Raw genomic sequence first — 16,697 nt, 5'->3', positions numbered from 1 at the left:
TTTTACTTGTAAATAAGAAATCACAACTGTTGGTTATAGTTAATATTTTTTTCCTGATATACATATTAAAAAATATACTTTTTGCAAAGTAACTGAAATAAAAGACTATAAATTTAAAATAAATTATTAACATGTTAATTAAGTTAAAGTTGTGCTAAAATGTGAAAACAAATTAGACTGTTATTAATAAAAATGGCCTCACAATGTGTATTATCTAACACGCTCGTATATATATAAATTCTCAAAATAATTCCAAAAGTTAATTATTTATATTTTATTACTGTATTGTACGCTTTAAAAATTTATTCCAAAATAAAATAACGATTCTAAGCATAAAAATATTTCGCTTATAAAATGTATTTCTAAATTACATACTGAATAGCAGGAAACATAAAATCATTTCATTTTACAATTTGAATACATACATTTGAAAAATAAATTGGAAAAAATTGGTTTGATAAAATATTTAAGCTTAATATGTTTATCGAATCTCATTTTATTATGTAAGATTATTATTATTATTTTTTTTCAATTTGTCTTAAAAAAAAACCCTTTCTTTACAAGATTGATGATAAAATAATGTGCTTCTTCTGAAACAAACTCTCACTTTTTTTTTTGAAAAAAAGCAATGTATATTATTCAAAAGCTTTCGTGCATTAAATGAAAATGTCAAGAGCACGTGACCCGGCAAGAACAGCCCTGAAGTACGAAACCCATTGTTGCCCAAGGTTTCCACTCAAACGTTATCATTTTCAGAGATAAATCCAATTCTGGGTGAAATCGGTGCTCAAATTTTCTTCTTAAAGGCCGAATGAGTTGAACAAAGCGCCTTCTTAACTGTTGTCTCCATTATCAGCGTCGATTCAAATGACATAACCGCCGTCGGGCTCCGCCATTTTGTTTCTTTTCTTTATTCAAAACAGTGCTCAACGAAAATGGACACGTTTCACCTTACTTATTCGTAATTCCTTTTTTTTAATCCGACGAAAGACAAAATATTTATTGAAGCAAGCATTATCTCGAGTGGATTAAAGATGTCATTTTGTGATTCGGTCTTTTGGGTATGTAATTTCTTCTGTAGTTAACTATATTTGTGATTTAAACTATATTTAGTAACATCCATGGAAATAAACTTGTGGCGCCATCTGTTGAGCATTTTCGAAGTAAAAACTAAAAAAAATTATTTTTACGAATTTGGCTGCAGTGAATTTTAACATTTAACAGACAAATTGCCATACAATGGCGTTCTTAATAATGAAAGCGAACTAAATTATAAATTGTCTTATGAAAAGTTTATAATGTCATTTATAAAGTAATTTTTTAAATAGAATGTTATCCATAAATAATACAAATATAAAATATTTTATGAGCATTTTAATAATAAAAACTGAAGAGTTGGCAAATAAAATGTGTCAGGCTTATTAAAATGGTACAAATAATATCAAAAATCTAAATCTGTTACTCCGAAGTTCTTTAAATTGAGGATTTACTGTGGGTTTTTTTTAAAATTTGTAAATTAATTCTTTGATTATCATTAGTTAGATACAACGTTTGCAAGCAAGTTTAACCACCAGTATAATTATTATTATATGCTATCTGATAATAATCTCTCTCTCTCTCTCTATATATATATATATATATATAAAACGCTAACGTGTGTGATACAGGAATCGAGCTTATTACTAATTATCGAATGGCAACATCCAAATATAAACAAAACAGCATTCGAATTCCATACTACTTCATTCATTGAAATCGATTGCTTCGCTTCACTAATTAATGGAACTGCAAAATATTATTAGAAGTGTTTTAGAGTTAGTTCCTCATGTCTTCCAAAGAGGACATTCATTCAAAGGAAAGAAGATATAAAAGAAATCAAGAAATAGGCTTCAAACAAAAAGTTGAATCAAGTGCAAAAATAGGCTTAACGGCTGCCAGTTAAATAACCGTGGTAAGAATTAAGATTAATGTACCGTTTCTCGCCAAGTATGTCAATAACGTGCCAATCGTCCAAAAACTCTTTAAAAGTCTGCAGTAGTGGATATATATCAGAAATGTTAACAATATGCTTTTAAGTTGCAATCAAAAATTGTCACGACTATCTTTGGCGTGAAATCGCAGCAAATTTTTTAAATTTCGGCGTCCATATATTAATCTTAAGTATAGCTGTAATCATTAAGACTTGCTTACAGAAATTGGGATGGAGTGAAGAATGGAGTGCCCCCGAGTTTGTCGCCAATATGGCAACCCATCGGAACGCTCTTCTAGCAACCCTAATGCTGTTTTTTTTTTTTTTTTTTTTTTTTTTTATAATTTTTGCAATGGTTGAGTTATACATGAACTACAATTATATTATGAAAAATGTTAAATTAAAAATATTAAAAAAATATCGATTAAAGATTTAAAATTTGTTCTTTATTATAATTAAAAGTTTATTAAGTAAAGAGAATTAAGCTTATAATTAAAAGTTATTTTCTTCTTTCTTTTTTTTTAAATGTGAGTACGAACAGAAAATATTTATTCTTTTGCACTTTTTAATTGTCAGTATGCGCTTTAAAAAATCGTCTGAATTCTTAATTTACGAAATTGTCTGCATTCTCACTTTAAAAGACAGCTGCAATGGAATTCTTTGCAATTCTCGTAATTCTTTTGGTGTTCTAACGGTTGGTTCCCTTCATAATTTGTCATGTCGGCAATTGTGCAAGAATGGATGTCGGGTAAATGGGATGGAAGACAGTATTTCGAACCTGCAGGATGGATGAAGGGTGAGTGAAATATATTTTTTACGAGTTGATGAAGTTGGGAAAAGGATGTTTGAAATTTTGTATGAAGAATGTTCAGGGTTGCTTCTAATCTCCGCTCTTTCCTTTCTTTCGGTTATGTACTGTTTTCTGTTATACACACAGTCCTTATGTTCAATGTCCTAGCGAAGCTACTAGGTTCCAGCTCTCACTGCTAACGAAGCCGTAGGATGTTTTTTAAAGTTAAAAAATTCTGCTGGCACCGCACAGAATGGAAAAATAAAATAATACTTATCAGTAAAAAGTCCTAATTATATGGCGGGAAATGGTAACCGTAACTGTTCCGCGGAAGTATTTGTTTATTTTGTCCGCCATCTTTATTGGCAATTTGGCATTGTTGGCGCAGCAAGGGGGCACACTATAATTCACTTTTACCCAGAAATTGATATTCATATATTTTAAAAAAGGTTTTTGTTTTATCTTAAGATAAAAAAAACAAACTACTTTTTAATTATATCAATTTCATTTTCGTACCATTTTTCATTTAAGTTTAATAATACTTTTAATTCAATTTGATACAGTATCTGAAACAACGTTTCTATGGGATTCAAAATCCCCGCCAAAACATTCAAGCACGCGCTTTTGACAATCATTCAATCTGTAGTAGGATTTTAACTTTTATTTAATATTACATTTTGTTATTTGCCGTAAACTATTTTAATCAATTCATATGTTTTAGTTACATCAAATTACAAAATGTTTATTTTAAAGAAATGCACCCATATTAATAATTTAACGCCCTAAGGAGTCAATAATCTAAGCAAACAGATTGGTCGCCAAAACCGGCTAGAATGATTTAAATCTGTAATACTAAAGATAAGACTTCAAAAATAGACTGATTTCCAACTCGTGGAAACCGCGAGATAAGCAGTTGAAAAATTGATAATACTATTTTCAGTGTTTTACATAAAGCGCTTCATTTTCGAACTATTTGATGGATACTCTTGAGCAAACATATTTCAAATAGTAAAAACATTTTTTTAATAATGTTAAATATAGTTAATTAAAAATAAGTAATTAATAAGCATACCATCAAAGGAAACTATGTCAAAATGTTTCCTGAAAAGCAATATTTTATCATAATGCAACTAAAGTACGTTTAACTATTATTATCAGAAAGGAATTTGTCCTTCGAAATAGCTCAGAATCCTCCTTAAATCGTAGAGTGCGAAATGTTGTAGTTATTTGCGATGTTTTCCAACAAAGATTGTATCATACATTTTTTTATAGAATAAATAGCAGCTGCTTGTACAGAATAAATAAGAGTTGACAATATACAATTAAGACTTGTATATTTGTCAATCCTCAAGGGGGGCATCTCATAATTGAGGATGAGAAACTTCCAGTAAGGTGGTGATCCCCTTCACTCTGGTGGGTACAGAAAAATGTGGGGTCGGCTCCTCCGATCGATGACGGGACGTACTTCCTTAGGGATGGGTTGTACCGTGGTCGGTGATGGTACGTAGGACTCAACCGCACTTCTTGCTAGTGTAGTTGTTGCGGGAGTCCGGTCATTTATATTTTTCCGTGTGTCTCCGTGTGGGGCGGGATAACCATTTTGAGGTTGTATGTGTCAAATTCATGTGGCTCCAATATATTATCGAATAAATAAACTTATTTAGAAAAACGGGAGCATGTTTATAAAAATTAACACTCCCCCTGAAATTCTTTTTATATGCAGGTTGTCCCTGAATTAATGTTGCAAACTTTAAGGATAGGTAAAATACATATAAAGAAGTATTTTTTGTATAGAAATATAGGGTTAGAAGTGAAAAGTAATGAAATAAGAAGGTATGTTGAGTACCAAGCGGCCCGCATTCGGTCGTTTGAAGCTGGCATAATGCCATTCAAACACAATAAAATTGTTTTGTAAATGATTTGATGATGCCAACTTTCATATTTATTCAATATTTTTATTCCAAAAAAATTCATCTTTGTTTAAGTTACGTCACTAATTTTATATATCGTCAGCTCTAAAGATATTATGCAACTCCCCCCCCCCCTCATTACCTTAGCATTTCTTGTTTTTTCTGTCTACATTTTTCATTTCTGATCCTATACTACTATACAAAAAATGCTTCTTTGTATTTATTTTACCTATTCTTAAAGTTTGGCCCATGAATTCAGAAACACCCTGTATTTAGCATTAGAATTTTAATTGCATAATGAAACATTTAAAATTTAACTCAGCAAGGCGTACTTAAAATCATACGGTTTTGCATATGTTGCATTATCGATTTTTGTAAAAAAAGTGCCTGTATAAAACTAACTACAAGTTTCTCTAAATCATAGAAGGCCCCAAACAAGTAATCAGAACATCTAACTTCAGTTTTGGAATTAATTTAAAAGAATTAAATATGTATCCTAAAGGAATTGGGACGTTTTAGACAATGAAAATAGTCAAAATATGTATCCTAAAGGAATTGGGACGTTTTAGACAATGAAAATAGTCAAAATATGTATCCTAAAGGAATTGGGACGTTTTAGAAAATGAGTATAGTCAAAATATGTATCTTAAAGAAATTGGGACGTTTTAGACAATGAAAATAGTCAAAATTGCAGTAGTAAATAAAGGAGAATTTTTCTCAAGCAGATTTTATACCCAAAAGAAAGAAAACTTAGGACATATAGAACGAATATATTTTTTTAAATTCTAAAATAGCAGAAAAATATGTGTTATTTTCTCATATGCGAAGTATAGAGAAAGTATAGTAATCAGCAAAAAATTCGAACTCGAGATTTTAACGAATATCCACGTATTAGACCACCCTGAGTTCGAAAAGCACATTTTTAGGAAATGCCCGTCTGTCTATCTGTGACACATATTACTCAAAAACGCTTTGAGCTATTCGGATGAAATTTGGTTTACAGGATTAACACCAAATTTGTAGATTTCTGTCAAATTTTGAGCAAAATATATTCAGAAGGCTATCTGCCCAACTGTTCGAATATAAGCGAACTCGTTAACTACAAAGCGAAGAGGGCTAGATAGATGAAATTCGGTTTTCAGATTTAACATTCTTAGTATAGAAGCGTACAAATTTTGAGCGAAATAAGCACGGCAACTAAAAAAGGCAATGACCTGAATATATGAAATTTGGTACGAAAAAATTTTAGGAAGACCCTCTCGCTGGTATTTTGAAAGTTTTTGTTATTTAATGACAAATGTATGTGTTGTGGTGCGATGATTTTCGAGTTCATAACCACAAATCACGCTAAGATAGTTTACTGTGCACAATGAACTTATTTTAAGTTATATGCTAATAATATTAATAATAGTAAAAAATTTAAAAAAAATGTAATTTGAAAATCTAATATGATATTTTGCATGATAATTATCCTAGAGGGAAATTAATTATTCTAGAGGGAAATTGGCCTAAATTTGTGTTCGAACATACAAACATTAAATATTAATAGTATTGTAATTATTATATTAACAGTAAAAAAAATATGTTTAACAGATGCATAATGTTTGTAAATACATACGATTCATACGATTGTAATGAAAAAAATACTGGAATTTGGGGCGGGGGGGGGATACGTTTTGAGAAAAAGAAAACTCTACCTTTTAGGAGCTTCTGTATGGAAGCAATCAACATTATCTTCTTCCATTTCAATTTAAGAAAATTACTTCGATCAAAATGGCAAATGTAATATGAAATTGCATATGCAGTGTGCGATTGCATTCTACGTTATATTATTGTATACATATAATTGCATATATTGTAGTTGCTTATCCCACTTGATTTTAGTATAACTAAACAAGTTAACGAGTCAAAGTCTCATGAAACAGGGAACTTTTGCTATCTGACACTGAAAGCAGGAAGTTCAGTAAACTCAGTGCCCTTTCTTAAGATTCTAGAGGGAAATTGGTCTAAATTTTTGTTCGACCATACAAAATCTTGGAAAAACTTAAGCATCTAACTCAAAATACTTTAGAAAATTGAAATACTTTTATATTTTTTTTGCCAAACATTTACTTTAGTAAAGAATTACTCGAATTGCTGCAAATTACGTTAAGAATACCAAGGATGATCTGAAAAGAGCTTAATCACATAGCGTCTTAACCCGTGAAGATACTGATAAAGCATGGAATTCATGCATTTAGGTGAAATGCCTTGATATGTTGGAAATTTAACATCACTGCGATTTGTGTAGTTGTCATGAACGACACTATCTTAAAAAGGGACTAAAATATGATATTTTAATATAGTGAATAAGCATAAAAATCATATCACTAATCAATATACATTTAAAAATACTTTTCTACTAAATGTATATCGAATATATACATTTAATCAATATACCTTTCAAAACACTTTTCAAAGGTATATAGAAACGGGAAACTGAATGCAGTTAGGAAATTTTAATATGAATGAATGGAATTTCCCTTAAAAATAGAGGGAATTAAGTTCAAATATGTTCATCAAATGGAATAGATAAAACGTTAGAATGAAGTAGGTAAAAAATGGTTTGGAGATTATAGAAAAATTTAGTAAGTGTTCTCTAAATTTGAGATTAACATTTCATCTTAGTTTCAAAATAAAAATATAACAGAGAGAAAGAAAAAGTTAAAAGAGATTCAAACCTCTACTCCGAAGCATCATTGCATGATAAAGTTTATGCGTGATTCATCTATTTTTATTTCAGTTTCAGTTTCTCGTTACAAGCAGTATAAAATATTGTAATCGTCAAAAAATTCGAACCCGAAATCTTGACGAATCTCCGCGACTCAAATTTTTTGGAGTTCGAAAAACACATTTTTTTTTTTTTTGGAAAATATCTGTCGGTTTGTGAGAAAGATAACTCAACTCTGCGTTGAGCAGACGGATGAAATCTAGTAATGGTCTTCATATCAAATTTATAAATTTCTATCGAAATTTGCACAATATCTGTTAAGGAGAAAGTCTGTCTGTCCTCTTATTTGAATACAAGTTAACACGAAAACTACAATACGAAGAGAGCTAAATGTACAAAAGTACACAGAATTATCAGTTATACTGTAAACACCTATTAAATAATAAGCCAAATCCAACAAAAACTGAAACTTCTGTCCCTCTGTAGTTTCAGAAGCATGCTAATGCGATGACGCAAAAACGTAATGATTACAATACTCTATTTGTAACGTAATGATTAAAAATCTCTTTTTGCAAACATTGAATTCAGATTTCGCATGCAATTGTTTTAAAATATCCATTTTAGTACCAAGTTTATTATACCCATCCTCTGTTTTACTAAGAACAGCAGCTAAAATAGAGCGGACACCAGTTTTTGCTCTGTTTACGTCGGGTACTTTAATTCTCACAGTAGCATCTTCATTGACATTTGAGTGTTTTTTATTATAAACAGCTAATATTTTTTTTCGAACTAAAAGTGGATCGAGAGGGGGAAGGAGTAGGAAAAGAAAATGAGAGAAACAAACGTTTGCACATTAACGATGAGGAAGCCTCTAACGTGCACTTTACCTTGTTAAAGTGTGGAAAACTCTTAATTCCGCACTTAATGGAGCAAATCAGTTAAACTGCAGATTAGCTAATCTGCATTTTAACGGCTCTTTAATGGTCACATATAATGGCGGAATTAATTTTTCAATTTTAAAATGGCTGATAAGTAATTGATAAAATTATCACTGGAAATCTAGTCAGTATGAAAGTCGATTTCGAATAATTTTAAAGGATTCACCGAATATAAGTAAAGAAAGTTCTATAATGTAATACATAAACAAGATTTTATATCTTTTTCCAAAAATGCTCTACTGAGTCGAAAGTTTTCTGTAATCCTGCAATGATTCTTTTTAGGATTGGGATGCTTTTTGGGATGCCGATGCCCCGACCCTCACGAGTTGCTTTCGCCACTCCATCCTAGTGCTGCTGCCCTGCGCATTTCTTTGGACAGCCGCCATTTTCAATTTTTATCGAGAAAGAACCAGGAAACCGGACAGTCTCCGTCCTGAGTCTGGTCCGAGTCCTTGGACATTGCTGACAATAGCGAAGTTGGTAAGAATATTTGCATATATTTTAATTTTTTCTTATATGTAGTATTCTGATGATGATTAGGTGTGTGCCAAAAGTGGCGTTACATCGGTAAAAAGGTCATAATTAAAATAAAAAATATATAGAATTTAAATTGCTATCAAAGGACTAGCTATTCAAAAAATCTTTCATATGCTTGTGTACTAGAAGCTAAAAACAGACAAAGAAAAAAAAAAGAGCAGGCATAAAAAGAAGGCTAAATCCTAGGGACGGTTACCGCCAAATTTGGCGCCAAACTTTAAAGATAAAGTCGCCAGCGTTTCTTGAAAATAGTCATAATATTGAGAAATAAAATTCTGACGATTACAGCGTCCGCGGAGCTTGGCGAGAAAAACTTGGCGCACAATCGCCAAATGGTAAACGTCCCAAGAATTGTACCAAAAAAAATGGAGAGGTCTAAATGGCTCAAGCAGAAGAGACTGCATAATATTCCACAGCAACAGTATCATTGAAAAATAACTAGTAAATAATAAAATTTATCAAAAATAGGCAGTTTAAGTTTAAAGAAATAAAAATAAAAGTAAAATAAAAAAAAAATTAAGGTAAAGAGAAAAATATAAAAAAGTAAATGAAAAAATAAAAAATAAAAATAAACAGGAAAAATAAATGCTTATATTGGCTCAGTCTAAAGTTCGCAACTGTTAAAAAATCATTAGCATTTGAAATACTAAGAAAGATGCAAAATTTCTTTACCACAAGGTATAACCGACAAAAAGTCTTTTTCTTTCTTTGTAGTAAAATAACATATGGCTCCAAAAGTCCTTTTTCCATTGCAGTAAAATAACATATGGCTCCAAAAGTCCTTTTTCCTTTGTAGTAAAATAACATATGGCTCCAAAAGTCTTTTTTCCTTTGTAGTAAAATAACATATGGCTCCCAAATTCCTTTTTCCTTTGCAGTAAAATAACATATGGCTCCAAAAGTCCTTTTTCCTTTGCAGTAAAATAACATATGGCTCCAAAAGTCCTTTTTCTTTTGTAGTAAAATAACATATGGCTCCAAAAGTCCTTTTTCCTTTGTAGTAAAATAACATATGGCTCCAAAAGTCCTTTTTCCTTTGTAGTAAAATAACATATGGCTCCAAAAGTCCTTTTTCCTTTGCAGTAAAATAACATATGGCTCCAAAAGTCCTTTTCCCTTTGTAGTAAAATAACATATGGCTCCAAAAGTCCTTTTCCCTTTGTAGTAAAATAACATATGGCTCCAAAAGTCCTTTTCCCTTTGTAGTAAAATAACATATGGCTCCAAAAGTCCTTTTTCCTTTGTAGTAAAATAACATATGGCTCCAAAAGTCCTTTTCCCTTTGTAGTAAAATAACATATGGCTCCAAAAGTCCTTTTTCCTTTGTAGTAAAATAACATATGGCTCCAAAAGTCCTTTTTCCTTTGCAGTAAAATAACATATGGCTCCAAAAGTCCTTTTCCCTTTGTAGTAAAATAACATATGGAATCCAAAATAAGAAAGGTTTGTCCAGATAGGAGTCAAGCTAGGATAAATTATTATTCCATTTGGAAAGTCCTGTTTTCATTGTGATACAGGGAATCCAAGATAGTTTGAGTTTTTAAAGTCTATTTATTATTTGATAGAATTTGGGAAATTTTTTGGTGAGGTTTAATAAATTTTCTCAAATGACGAAGAACAAGTATAGTATATATACAAACAGTGGCTCAAAAAATTGAGAGTACACCTTACTTTTACTTGATAAATCCGACTTTCAATATAAATAACACATTACCGGGAAGTGCAAACATGTTTTTATTTTTACACATAACAAATGGTTCAATTTAGAGTAAAAACAAAGAAAAATAAATGAAAAACTTCTAAATCGAAAAGTTTCAAAAGAATTTTAAATAAACATACTCAGAATTTTGCCTCAAAAAATTGAGAATACACTAATAAAATTCCTGTAATATCTCGCATAGAAATAAAGTGTTACTATTAAGTTACATGTCTTTTGGCTCTTAAGATGGCCTCTAAATGTCATGGTACCGATTCGACCCATTTTTGGTGGTATCTGAAGATATTTTACCCCATTCTTCTTGCAACACTTGTTTTAAATGGGTTTTGTTTCTAATTTTGTGTTTTTGGACCACTGCTTCGAGAGTGGTTCATAGATATTCAATGGTATTGATGTCGGGGTACTGTGGTGGTGTGTGTAACTGCTGTTTACAATGAAAAAGACACCGATATTTTGACGTTACGTGCATTTTGTTTGGGGTCGTTGTCCTGCTGGAAAATGGAATTTCCATCTAAACCCAAATTTTTAACACTTTCCTTGTGTTATTTATATTGAAAGCTAGATTTTTCAAGTAAAAGTAAGGTGTACTCTCAATTTTTTGAGCCACTGTATATATATATATATATATATATATATATATATATATATATATATATATATATATATAGATGATAGATGAAGTATATGAACTATGGAGAAAAGATAATAATTGTAAAAAAAAAAAAAAAAAAAAAAAAAAAAAATGAAATCGGGATTTTGATGAATCCCCAAGAATTAGATGACGCTGAATTCGATAAACACAGTTTTGGAAAATATCCGTCTGTCTGCCTGTGACAAAGATAATTCGATAACATCTTAATCTAGATGAATGAAATCTTGTATACTCTATTTATACCAAATTCGTAGATTTCTATTAAATGTTGAGCGAAATCTTCTCAGATTAAGTTTGTCCGTCCGTTTGTTTCAATATAATTTAACACGATAACTTTAAAAGAAAATGAACTAGATAAATAAAATTCGATACATAGAATTAACATCTACAGTCTAAACACGTTATAAATTCTGAGACAAATCCAACAAGAGATGGATCGCCTGACAGTCTATGCATTAAGAAACATGTAAATGTAATAAGTCAAAAACCTAATGACTTAAATGTATGAAATTTGGTATGGGATTTAGGGACTACAAGTATAGTTTTGTGTCAACAGCGAAAGTTCTTCCAGTAACGAAAACGCCGCTATGTGAAAGCATTCGTCGCCACCATTATTAAAATGGTGCCATACGCATAGGAGAAAACATGTGTTTTAGAATATGCCGAGTTTACACTCGGCCAGTTATAAGACGGCAAGTAGACAGCGCAGAAAGGGATTGATTTATGTTTGACACAATTTCATTAGATAGATTCAAGCATTCCATGCTTGGTTATAAATTGCCGTTTTGGTGTCCCTGAATTTTTCTTTTTCACTCCGTATTGTATTAAAATGATGGATATTTACATAAATAAACATGGCAAAAAAAAAAAAAGGTTTACATACCTAAATTTGGGAAACTATAGAAAAGAAATGGCAAATAAAAAACAACAACATCGGATCAGAAAGAATAACGAGCAATAAAATATCGGAATGAATCTATGATAAATGATCCATTTTTTTACGCTAAAAAAACCCGCAGAATTCTAAAAACGCATGCGCAGTAAGAAAAAAAGATACAATACTGCGCCATGTTGTTGTCCTGTCGGGACAATTATTTGCCCCGGACCGAACAGCATTTTTCAGCCTTTCTACGCATGCGCAGCCTACTGACTGTCTTATAACTGGACGAGTGTAAACCCAGCATTATGTCAAAACATCTAAGACCAGTTTTTAAATATAGCTTTTGATTATTTATTTTATTAAAAATCTAATGTCTGGGATTATGAGAGATTTCTCATTGATGTAAATCAAGTTAACATTTCAGAACATGCAATAAAAATAAATACGATAGTCCCAACGACTCTAACAGAGATTCCGAAAGAAAAGAGAATTTAGAAGCGGGAAGTAACAAAAGATAATCTTGTAGAGTAAGAGGCATGTTTCAACGAATATCTTTTATTTTCAGCGTATCAATAACTGTATCAGTATATAAAATGTAAACCCAGCATTATGTCAAAACATCTAAGACCAGTTTTTAAATTGTAGCATTTGATTATTTATTTTATTAAAAATTTAATGCCTGGGATTATGAGAGATTTCTCATCAATAAAAATCAGGTTAACAATTTGAAACGCGCAATAAAACCGGAATTCCGAATGACCCAAATAGATATTTCGAAAGAAAAGAGAATTTATAAGCAGGGAATAACAAAAAATAATCTTGTATAGTAAGAAGCATGTGAAGGCCGAGATAGCCTGGTTAGTAGGGCGTTGAATTCGCATCACTTGGGTTGGGAGTTAGAACCCCTCCGGCCAAAGACTTTCCGTGTGTGTGGTGACTGGCGCACGTATAAATCTGTCGTGGTCACAAAGTCCTCCATGTCGAGAGTAATATTACTGAGTTGGTTTGGTTTGGTTTGATTATATTAACGTCCCGTTTGAAGCAACACTAGCGCTATTTTGGGACGGACCTCATAATTTTGAACCACGGTCAGATGACGAGGACAACACCTGAGCTGGCACCCCCCTCTTCACACCACACCACACCAGCGGAAGGACGTTTGATTACGACGGATTTAACGTGCAACAGACCCCCTTACACGACGGCTCTACGGTGGAATCGGTTCACGAACCTGAAACCCTCCGGTTCCGAAGCCGAGACCTTACTACCAGGCCACCGTGGCCCCTTAATATCACTGGGAGTACTGGATCAGGGGTGATTGTTCTCTGATTCAGTTCTAAATTACGATCTGTGGAAGAGTGAATGAAATGCAGAAATGAAAGTCCACCCCATAAAAAGGATTGTGACGCGTGAGTAGCTAAGACCTTTTGGCCCTAGGTAGCCCTACTGAAAAACAAGAGACGCTCTCTCGGCTTAAAATCGCTGACTTCGTCTTCGGGTTTGTCTATGACAAGTGCCATTAGAAACAATGGCAGTAACAAGAAGCATCTTTCAACGAATGATATCTTTTATTTTCAGTGTATCAATATAAAAAAATACAATATACAATAATACAATATAAAAAGTACAATATAAAAAAATAGCGTCGTGGTTAGTTGTTATTTCGTGAGGTACAATGTGACTCTCGGGTATTTTGGGCTACAAACTGTATTCATTCCCACCTCACAGGTAATTGATCCAATCCTGTTGGTGGGGTGAGAAAACTCCCTCCTCCCATGTCAGCCAACATTTAACCCGTTGCACTCGGATAGTGACTCACCATTCAAGACGGTGCATCATTTTGACATTTTTATTTATTTAATTTTGATTGTTGCCGGCGTCCTGGCATAGGGGTAGCGATATTCCCCATGATCTGGGCGTCCCGGGTTCGAATCCCGGTTCGGGCATGGTTGTTCTTTATCTGTTTGTATCTGTGGGGTGTGTGAATGTGCCCCCCTTTAAAAAGGGGTCGTGCAAGCGAATGTGTGTGTGTCATCTTCATATGAGCTGGAAGTCAGACTTCTGCTCTCGGGTGCTCAGGGGTCTTTACCCTCAGAAGCTACTTCATCCCCTTTCCGTGGTAACGCGGACACGACATCATCATCATTTTGATTGTTTAAAATACCTGCTGAGTAGTAAGTAGATGCAAATTTATTAAACGGGAAAATTCAGCTTAAAACAATTATACATATTTATTTTTCAAAGTAATAAACAAATCTTTGTATTAGGTGAATAATAATGCATTGAATTATTTTTTCGTGTGCAAAGGGTTAATCATTAACTATGGAAATTCAGCTTCACAAGTCATGTATTCCGAAGGTTTAACATTGGAAATTTAATTATATATCTCATTATTTCAGTTATTTTGTCGCTTACCCTGGATTAAATCGATAACATTTTTTACCTTAAAACAAATAAACAGTAAATAATGATTATTACCTTGTATTTTGATAATATTGATTACTGATATTTTGCCTTGTCTTTTCGAGATCAGTTTCTGATAAAAATCCAACAATGTATTTATGCCGTCAGCGAATTGACCTCTTATCTCACAGAAACCCACAAACTGTTGCATCAGCGATCAATACGAGAGTAAATATAAATTTGATAGATGTCTTATCTGTTTGGTCGTATCTTTTAAAGATGAATTATGTCATTCATTTCCATGAATTCCCCCCCCCCCCCCTAGAAATCGGTTCTCACAAATTTTCAGGTTGTCCAAAGTTTTACTTATCTTGGTTCTATAGTTACTGATGATAATAGGATATAGTCAAGGAGATTCAAGGTCGTCTAATGAATGCACATAAAGGACTAAAATGATTTTTTAAATCCTCACTACTATTAAGAAATACAAATTTTTTACTATATAAAACCTTAATTAGACCAATACTTGTTCATGCCTCAGAGACCTGTACCCTGACCAAAGCTGGAAAAAAATAAAATAGCCATTTTCGAAAGAAAATTTCTGCGGTCTATTCTTGGTGGGATAGAAATCAACAATGTTTGGAGAAGAAGATATAACTTTGAGCCATATAAAATCTATAGAGAACCAGATATTATAAAGTTCATAACAATAAATCGGATGAACTGGGCGGCTCATATATTAAGGATGGATGATAATTCCATATTAAAAAAAAAGAATCTCTTTTACGTAAACATCTAACAAGTAGGAAAAAGGGTGGCCCAAAATGAGATGGATGGAGTCAGTGGAGACAGACTTCCTGGCTATCCAGGAAAGAAACTGGCGCACAACTGTCAAAAATAGAATGCGGTGGAGCAGAATTCAGAAGAAGACACTGGCCCATCCTAAGTTCCATTCCGAGAAAAAAAAACCTCAAACAAATTTATAATAATGTAATTTATTATTTACTAGCCGCCTTTGGCGACCAGCCGGTTCACTACTCTTAATCATCGTTAAAAGTTTTAATTAAATATTTTATGTAACTTTTTTTTAATAGCTTCTTCATCAAAATATTTTTAAGCTTCGAATTTTGATAGTCATATAATTCACTCATACTGTTATTAAAGACATTAAGTTTTATTGTATTATATATATGTCTCCTAATTTTCTCTCAGCTTCCGTCGTCAACTGATCGCGGTTCAAAATGACGAGGTCTGTTCCCAAAATAACCCTAATGTTGCTTTAAAACAAGACGTTAATATAACTAAATTAAACAAAACTAAAACTCTCAGCTTTCATAAAATTTCAACTTTAAACTAAAGAGAAAATGATTAAACTTTGATTAAAATGATTAAAGCATTTTTTTTTAAATATGAAAACTGAAAACAGAGACGTTCAGAATTTATGTTTTATATGTACTACCGAATAATTTTCATAATTTATGTTGCATCTGAAAAATGATTCAACGAAAATTTCTCAGGTTCATAATAAAATTCAGTTTTTAGTTTTACTATCAAAAAGATTTAAATGACGTGAATAACAGTATTTTATTTTTTTTCGATCTATAAATATTACTTCAAAAAAGTATGAAGTCTAAATTTTATACAATCCATTGGTTCTAAGTAATTATATTCTGCGAAATATACTTGACTCTTCAACATCCAGATAAAAGCTAAACATTCGTAATTTATTAGAGCATTTATTGAATAGAGTTTCATAAAATATAATTATTTTATACATGTAGGCAATTTTAACACATGTATTTCTATTATTAAAGGTTTACAAATGATGCCCGCTTTTTTGCAAGAAAATTCTTTAAAGACATTTGTCTTCGGATACGCTTCCAAATTTAGCGGACATGAAACACAACGTTATCGTTAAATGAATTTGTAAAACACATAGCTACTACTACCTTATTATGATGAAGTTTCTCAACATACGATGCAAGCATCTCCCTCATTTCGCTGAACGACTGTTGCTCTATTGCATCTATTATTCCTTTCTGTTCTGTCCAGTTTTCTTCCTCGTTTATGGCACTTGTCATAGATAATCCCATTGGCGAAGTCAACGATTTTAAGCCGAGTTTTAGTGTCTCTTGTTTCAGTAGCGCCATTTAGGGCCAAGAGTAGGTCTTAGCTACTTATGCATCACAGC

The 16,697-nt window shown here is 32.1% G+C and overlaps 1 protein-coding gene across 1 annotated transcript in view; it reads left to right on the top strand.

Annotated features, from left to right (window-relative positions):
- Positions 1 to 757: 757 nt before the first annotated feature.
- LOC129957065 (multidrug resistance-associated protein 1-like) overlaps positions 758 to 16,697 on the top strand; it is a 101,213-nt gene continuing 85,273 nt past the window's right edge. Inside the window, exons 1-2 of the mRNA XM_056069201.1 lie at positions 758 to 1,061; positions 8,600 to 8,797. Coding sequence (XP_055925176.1) covers positions 1,035 to 1,061; positions 8,600 to 8,797 — 225 coding nt within the window. The 5' untranslated portion in view covers positions 758 to 1,034. The remainder of the gene's footprint in view (positions 1,062 to 8,599; positions 8,798 to 16,697) is intronic.

The sequence above is a fragment of the Argiope bruennichi genome, chromosome 11 (assembly GCF_947563725.1).
Source record: "Argiope bruennichi chromosome 11, qqArgBrue1.1, whole genome shotgun sequence".
NCBI classification, from domain to species: Eukaryota; Metazoa; Arthropoda; class Arachnida; order Araneae; family Araneidae; genus Argiope; species Argiope bruennichi.
The sequence above is the reverse complement of the archived record's forward strand: the minus strand, read 5'-3'. Positions and strand labels throughout refer to the sequence as shown.